This window comes from Penaeus chinensis, chromosome 2, assembly GCF_019202785.1.
Source record: "Penaeus chinensis breed Huanghai No. 1 chromosome 2, ASM1920278v2, whole genome shotgun sequence".
NCBI lineage: Eukaryota > Metazoa > Arthropoda > Malacostraca > Decapoda > Penaeidae > Penaeus > Penaeus chinensis.
Window position 1 is genome coordinate 26,483,609 of NC_061820.1, and position 8,262 is coordinate 26,491,870.

The 8,262-nt window shown below is 31.0% G+C and overlaps 1 protein-coding gene across 1 annotated transcript in view; it reads right to left on the minus strand.

Annotated features, from left to right (window-relative positions):
- LOC125034533 (citramalyl-CoA lyase, mitochondrial-like) overlaps nt 1–4,176 on the minus strand; it is a 10,923-nt gene extending 6,747 nt beyond the window's left edge. Inside the window, exons 1-2 of the mRNA XM_047626394.1 lie at nt 4,009–4,176; nt 1,476–1,619 (exon numbers count right to left, since the gene is read on the minus strand). Coding sequence (XP_047482350.1) covers nt 1,476–1,619; nt 4,009–4,116 — 252 coding nt within the window. The 5' untranslated portion in view covers nt 4,117–4,176. The remainder of the gene's footprint in view (nt 1–1,475; nt 1,620–4,008) is intronic.
- Nucleotides 4,177–8,262: the final 4,086 nt, after the last annotated feature.

The window sequence follows — 8,262 nt, forward strand, 5'->3', positions numbered from 1 at the left end:
ATATGTATATGTATATGTATATGTATATGTATATGTATATGTATATGTATATGTATATGTATATGTATATGTATATGTATATGTATATGTATATGTATATGTATATGTATATGTATATGTATATGTATATGTATATGTATATGTATATGTATATGTATATGTATATGTATATGTATATGTATATGTATATGTATATGTATATGTATATGTATATGTATATGTATATGTATATGTATATGTATATGTATATGTATATGTATATGTATATGTATATGTATATGTATATGTATATGTATATGTATATGTATATGTATATGTATATGTATATGTATATGTATATGTATATGTATATGTATATGTATATGTATATGTATATGTATATGTATATGTATATGTATATGTATATGTATATGTATATGTATATGTATATGTATATGTATATGTATATGTATATGTATATGTATATGTATATGTATATGTATATGTATATGTATATGTATATGTATATGTATATGTATATGTATATGTATATGTATATGTATATGTATATGTATATGTATATGTATATGTATATGTATATGTATATGTATATGTATATGTATATGTATATGTATATGTATATGTATATGTATATGTATATGTATATGTATATGTATATGTATATGTATATGTATATGTATATGTATATGTATATGTATATGTATATGTATATGTATATGTATATGTATATGTATATGTATATGTATATGTATATGTATATGTATATGTATATGTATATGTATATGTATATGTATATGTATATGTATATGTATATGTATATGTATATGTATATGTATATGTATATGTATATGTATATGTATATGTATATGTATATGTATATGTATATGTATATGTATATGTATATGTATATGTATATGTATATGTATATGTATATGTATATGTATATGTATATGTATATGTATATGTATATGTATATGTATATGTATATGTATATGTATATGTATATGTATATGTATATGTATATGTATATGTATATGTATATGTATATGTATATGTATATGTATATGTATATGTATATGTATATGTATATGTATATGTATATGTATATGTATATGTATATGTATATGTATATGTATATGTATATGTATATGTATATGTATATGTATATTACTAACTATCTAAAATATTACTAAAGAAACACAGATTAAAGTTTAACAATTACATTATTTCCCATTTCATCACATTCGAATTTCAAGATCATATGAATGACATCTAGCCTTACTGTCATTTTTGTTTACATTATAAATAAAAAAAGGAAGTCAACAAATCAAAAATGCAACAGAAACAAAAATTCTCCTTTCACATTCATGGCCTAGTGCCCAATTCACATTTTGAATTCATAAGGCACAACAGCAGAAAAAAAAAAAATGCATTTATAATCAAACCCACATGACATGACCAAAGAATAATCAAACCTTCTTTGAGAGTGCAACTCCATCTTCACAGTCCATGACAATGCAGTCAGCTCCAAGGCTCGGAATTTTCTTCAGCTTTCTCTCATCACTACCGGGGACATAGAGGACAGCCCTGCGGGGTATGTAACGCCTCTTCTCTGGTCCCTGTTGAGATTGTGTTATTAATGTCAAAGTGATGAAATAGCTTATGCTGTAGTGTTTCATCATTTGTAAATCTTAGACTATAAAGTCCTATTTGCAAAGATTGCAGCTAATCACAAAATGTACACACAGTGCTATTTACTAGGATCACAGAAGGCCTGTCATCAATTGGAAGAACTTTTTCCCATGACATTTACATTATGGATAAGACATGAAGTATCCACTAAATTATCTAGTAAAGTTTGGCAAGTTTCCACCAGCTACACTTATGATTCACCCTTATACCCATCTAAATAAGTATCTTACTGTTTTATATAATGAAAAATTATTTTGGATGTGTTTAATTTGTTGTAATCTACCAACATTGTCATTCATAAAATGGGGTACTTGTGAGAACTTTTTCAACATTGTACTCTACAGACACTCTGTGTAGCTATTTGAGATATGCCAATGATATATACATTTTCTGGTGTGTAAAAGGGAGCCCTTCAAATACCTGCAACCAAAATTTGCCATCATAAAACATGGTAGGTGAATACAAAAGCTAGAGCATTTGAGGGCCTTTATAATGATATGAACTTGACTACATTATAACCATAGTAACAATAATGAACTGAAGGGAAAAGTAATAACAGCAGCTTTCACATTGACTGGTAAGCACAAAATAACACACTCTATATAATTATCATCTGTCAAAACCAATCCTCCACTATTAGTGTTATTAGAATAGGTAACCCAGACTTTAAGCAAAAAATCCTAAAAAATACTTTACTCCTTAGTGGTCAGACTGGAGAGTTAATTTCTTGCCAAGATCTCAGATACTGCAATGCTTTGCCTTAGCATGTAGACAAAAATAATTAAATTCCTCCTTGGTGCACAGCTCAAGTGCAACATGGTGGCCAGATTCATTACTCAAGCATGAAGCACTACTGCAACAGACATCTACATAAGTTCAATAAGTCTGACCTTGTCTTCTAATAGAACATAACATTCATTTATTCGATATTGTAAATTGCAAATTAGTACCATGAAATCTAGTGCCATAACAAACAATTAATAAAACCCAGGAGCCTCATCAACCCCCCCTTCTATAAAAATATATATAAAAATAGCTTTGTAATCATAACAGATTACACCCATCATGTATGCACAAAATTCCAACTGAGGTTTGTGGGTTAACTCTTTAACTGACAAACTGAAAATCATATATGTTTTCTTTGTATCCCACAATCTTTATATTTTCTAAATAATATTTTAGTAGTACTGAATATTACTTTTCATAGCATATGTGCATAAAATCACATGGCAATAAGATAATAAATGATTTCATAATATTTCTTATGAATAATTAAATTTAAATTTGAAGTCACTTACATGCCTAGTGTCACAGGGGATCAAAAAGAAACATTTGATTGGCCCATATAATCAGATAGACTGCCCATGGTGTACCATAAACACCTTAAGCATGGTAATAAGTAATATTGATAATTACTTCATAATCTTTAGGTATGTAAGAAATTATGTTCAATAATCCAATCTTATAATTATATCTTCTTTTAATTATCATCAATGTAATATGAATGTTATTTTTCATTGTAAATGATATATATAAAAAATTGGTAATGTTCACAAAGTGACCTTACCTCTCTGAGATTGAGTAGCTATTACTAGCCATTCCTGAGAAATCCACAAACATCACCATTTAGGCCCAAAACCTTCTTAACCCAGGGCTTTACCCCCTGACCACCATCCAATCGCTGAATTTCCCCATCTCCATGCAGCATTTGTTGCAACCTATTTTCTAATTTTTTTAATGTATTTTCTTGCTTGAGCAGAGTATTTCATGTATTAATTAGTGTAGTGTTTCTCTCTTATTACATGTAGCTTTCTTATTATCAACTTTTGAATGTCATACCACAGACGAAAAGTGTCTTATTCTCAGTCATTTTGTCCAGACATATTTCACCTTGTGCTACATGGCTGTGGGAAACTGTAACTTTACTATGGTTTACTGACCATTTCACTACAGTACCATAAGGTTCAGATGAAATGATAATTGCTGTATACATTTCAGTTGTAAAGAAGCTATATGTTTTACATGGCTTACACTTGGCAAAAATCAATAGTATTATAAATTATTTTTGTCACCCACCCACCAGCAACCCTGTTTTCTAGAAAGCTAATGACTCTTATCAGCGAGTCATGTTGTAACAAAGAACTTACCAGAGTTACCCTAATTTTAGAAATATAATGATACGCCAGAAAATCGATCATGAAAAAAATAAAATCCACTGATAGAGTCCTTAAAACTTTTTCTCTATAAATGATATCCATATCCACTGGCATTAACTAACTGTTCAGTTCATTGTCACGCATCGATTAGTGTCCTTACCCGTATAGTGGACGTGGTAGAAAATCTTAAAGCTGAATTGATCCCATGTTTATTCGCCTGTGTCGCATTTATCCTAAAGAGAGAAGAGCAAAGTCCGAACGTCTTCATTTTTGGGATTTCTCTGAAGCCGCAATGTTTACGTCGCTTATTTGCCGGATCTTTCCCTCCATTGTTCCGTATTGCGTAAAAGAGAAGTTTGATCTCTTAATCTCCATTTCGATTTTGGTTGTCAGCGTATATCACACATAAGATATAGAGTATGATTTCATCAGCGCAAATATTTTGCTGTTTGATTAATCATATTCAAATCATAACAGAATAAAAACACTCAAGTATGGTTCGCGATAATAATTTTTACTATGTTGAGATTATTAATTCCGGCTCACAATAAAGTTTTGCAGCTCAAATATCAACACCTCTAATTTCTCCTACCAAAAATCTGTTAACTTTTCTTGCTAAATGCGCTGTAATTCCAATATGCAAAAAACTCTTACGACAGAAATGATATGATATAATTTTTAAGATTATTATAATGCTTATGATTATAATGATGATATTGATGACGATGTTGATCAAATAACATAATAATGATAATAACAACGATTATGATAATGATAATAATAGTAGCAATGATAACAACAACAATAATAAGAATAATAATAAGAAGAAGAAGAAGGAGAAGAATAACAGTAATAATGATAATAACAATAATAATAATAATAATAATAACAATAATGATAATATTTACAATAATAATAGTAATAATAATAATAATGATAATGATAATAATAACAATAATAATAATAATGATAATAATAATAATAATAATAATAATAATAATAATAATAATAATAATAATAATAATAATAATAATAATAATAATAATAACAATAATAATAATTATAATAATAATAATGATGATGATGATAATGATATTAATACAGATAATGACAATAATGATAAAAACAACAACAATATAGATAATGATGATGATGATCATAATAATAAGAAGAACAACAGCAACAACAGCACCAACAACAATAATTATAATGATGATGATTATGATAATGATGATAATAATGATAATAATGACAATGAGACTTGCCATTACCATTGTTATTATTGTTATTATCATTACCATCATTTTTATTTTCATAATGATAACAACAGTAATAATGATAATAGTAGTTGTAATAATAATAACAAATAGAACAACTATGATGATAAAAACAGCAACAATAACAATAATGATAATGATAATACTAATAATGATAGCAGTAATGATAATAATAACACAAACAACAACAACAACAACAACAACAACAATGATAATGGTAATAGTAACAACCATGATTCTGATGGTGATGATAATAATGATATTGATAAGGATAGAAATAATAAAAAGAATTATAATAAAAATAACTACTATGATATTAACAACAATAATGACAAGAATTGATTATCATGACATTGACACAATCAGAAATAATGACATTTATGACACTAATAACAATAGCAATGATACTATTACTGCTACCGGAAATGATGGTCGTAGTAATAACAATTCTAGCAGTGATAACAATATTAATAACAGGCATATTAAATAGCTCTCCAATAATACAAAAAAAAAAAAAAAAATGTAGTTTCTGTAGGTGAGACAAGTTTAGCTTTTACTTCGTTTGTCAACAATATTAATAACAGGCATATTAAATAGCTCTCCAATAATACAAAAATAATAATAATAATAATAATAAAATGTTCTTTCTGAAGGTGAGACAAGTTTAGATTTTACTTGGTTTGTTCACGAAATCAGACAGCTATTATTAACAGCTGTCATTCCAAGTGGATTTCGTTTTTATTCTACTTTTGCCTTTGCTTCTTCTTCTCCTTCTTCCTCTCTCTCTCTCTCTCTCTCTCTCTCTCTCTCTCTCTCTCTCTCTCTCTCTCTCTCTCTCTCTCTCTCTCTCTCTCTCTCTATGTGAGTGAGTGAGTGAGTGTGTGTGTGTGTGTGCGTGTGTGTGTGTGTGTGTGTGTGTGTGTGTGTGTGTGTGTGTGTGTGTGTGCGTGTGTGTGTGTGTGTGTGCGTGTGTGTGTGTGTGAGGGTGTGTGTGTCCTCAATAACCTCTTTACTAGCAGGATATATTATGGCCTACGTCATACTTATCGGCCAAGGATAATCCTTTGTCGTATATGCTCTGATAACGGTTATCTTCCTAATATAGCGTCTATTGTCTGCAAATATAATAAAATTCGAGAAAGAAGCCAAGAGGTTATTGAGGTATTGACCTACTGTTTTATCTATTTAATACTATAAGTACCTCCATGAAATAGAAAATTAACAAAATGGAAAATAAATTATATAGTTCAACAATCTATAATAGGAAATAAATTGTTATAAAATTACACAGTGGGAAAGTTGACAAGCTAGGCATAACCACAATATTGCAATTCTGTCATCTCCCCCTCCTTCCCTTCTCCCTTCCCTGGGCTCTCTCTCTCGTCCTTCCTTCCCCTTCCCTCCTCCCTCCCTTTATCTTCTCCACTCTCTCCTCACTCCCTTCGCACGCCACCCACGCATAGACCTAAAGTACTGACCCTTAGATGAGTAATACTTATTTTCTACAAGGGCTTTCCCTCCCCTTCCCCTCTACCTCCCTCGACGCTCGCCTCGGGTTTGCTACGTGACGACCTCCACGTATTGTCAGTCGCGTTGCACGAGCGGGAGGGAGAGGTTGTACGCCTCGGTCTCTCATCGCTCCTCTCTCTTATCACTTATCTCTTTTCTTGTCTATCGTCTCTCTTGTTTCTTCCTTCTATTCTCATGTAATTTATTTTATTGTTGATATTGGTGTTTTTTCGTTTTTCTTCCTATATATGTATGAGCTGTAACGTGTAAGGAGGGGGGGGGGGGGGGCAAAAGGGCGGTATCCCCTGGCATTCAAATAACGGGGGGGGGGGGGGAGCATCCAATCATGCCACTGTGTACGAGTCAATAAATATTTCAGTCTTTTTTATCTCTCCTTTTCTCTTTTCACTCGGTCAACCAATATTTCGGTTTCTTGTGTAGAATGGGAAGGAAAACAAAACAAGAAAACGAAGGGTGCGCTTCAAAGCCTGTAAATGTATTCTAACACAATACATGGTTTGTTTTCCGCCTTTCGCTTTAACAACGTGTTCAGTCTCCCCCTCCCTCTCCCACGCCCCCCCCCCAACCCTTTCCTCTCTCTCTCTCTCTCTCTCTCTCTCTCTCTCTCTCTCTCTCTCTCTCTCTCTCTCTCTCTCTCTCTCTCTCTCTCCCTCCCTCCCTCCCTCTCTCCCTCTTTCTCTCTCTCTCTCTCTCTCTCTCTCTCTCTCTCTCTCTCTCTATATATATATATATATATATATATATATATGTATGTATGTGTGTATATGTTTATACATGAATGTTTATATCATTATATAATATATATAGATGTATGTATGTATGCACACACACACACACACACACACACACACACACACACACATATATACATATACACATACATATATATATATACACATTTTCTTACTCCTCATCTACTTAACACTCACAATCCTCCCCCTGTAGTGCACCTCACGCCATTTCTTTTTCCTTCTCTTCCATCTTTTTGTTCTCATTCTTATCACTTGAGTGCCAACTGAGAACCTTTGCCTGATGCCTGTGTTATGCTTGACAATCATTCCTCTGCTTTACAAATGACTTATTAACACTGCATAATAGTAATTGGAAAACTGATGATTTGGTGAGAATAATAGCTTAAGAGTATGGTGATAATTACTTATGATACTTGTTCGATAAGGTAATAACCTTTTAAGTGTCCTAATGGTGTGGTGTAACGTTTCGTTGATGTTAAAATGGTAACGTGATAATGATAGTATTAATTTGCTGACAATTTGATGCAATGATTATATACCAGTCTAATAAATCTTTAATGATGGAATAATAATGTAAGTGATGTAATGATAAGGGCATAATTAAAGCGGAATGATGAGAGACAAATAAACAATCAAAAAGATAAAAGGCAGATACAGTTAAAATTATATGACATAATAGCTATACAATATTAAATTATTAGAAAATTAATAATAAGCACTCTCCAATGTCAGACAAATAGAGATGAAGAGGGTGACATGCTAAGAGTAATAGGGAGAGAGAGTAGGAGAGATAGACGGAGGAAGGAAGAGAGAAAATGATGGATAAGGGAAAATCTGAACAAGAAGGGTTTAAAT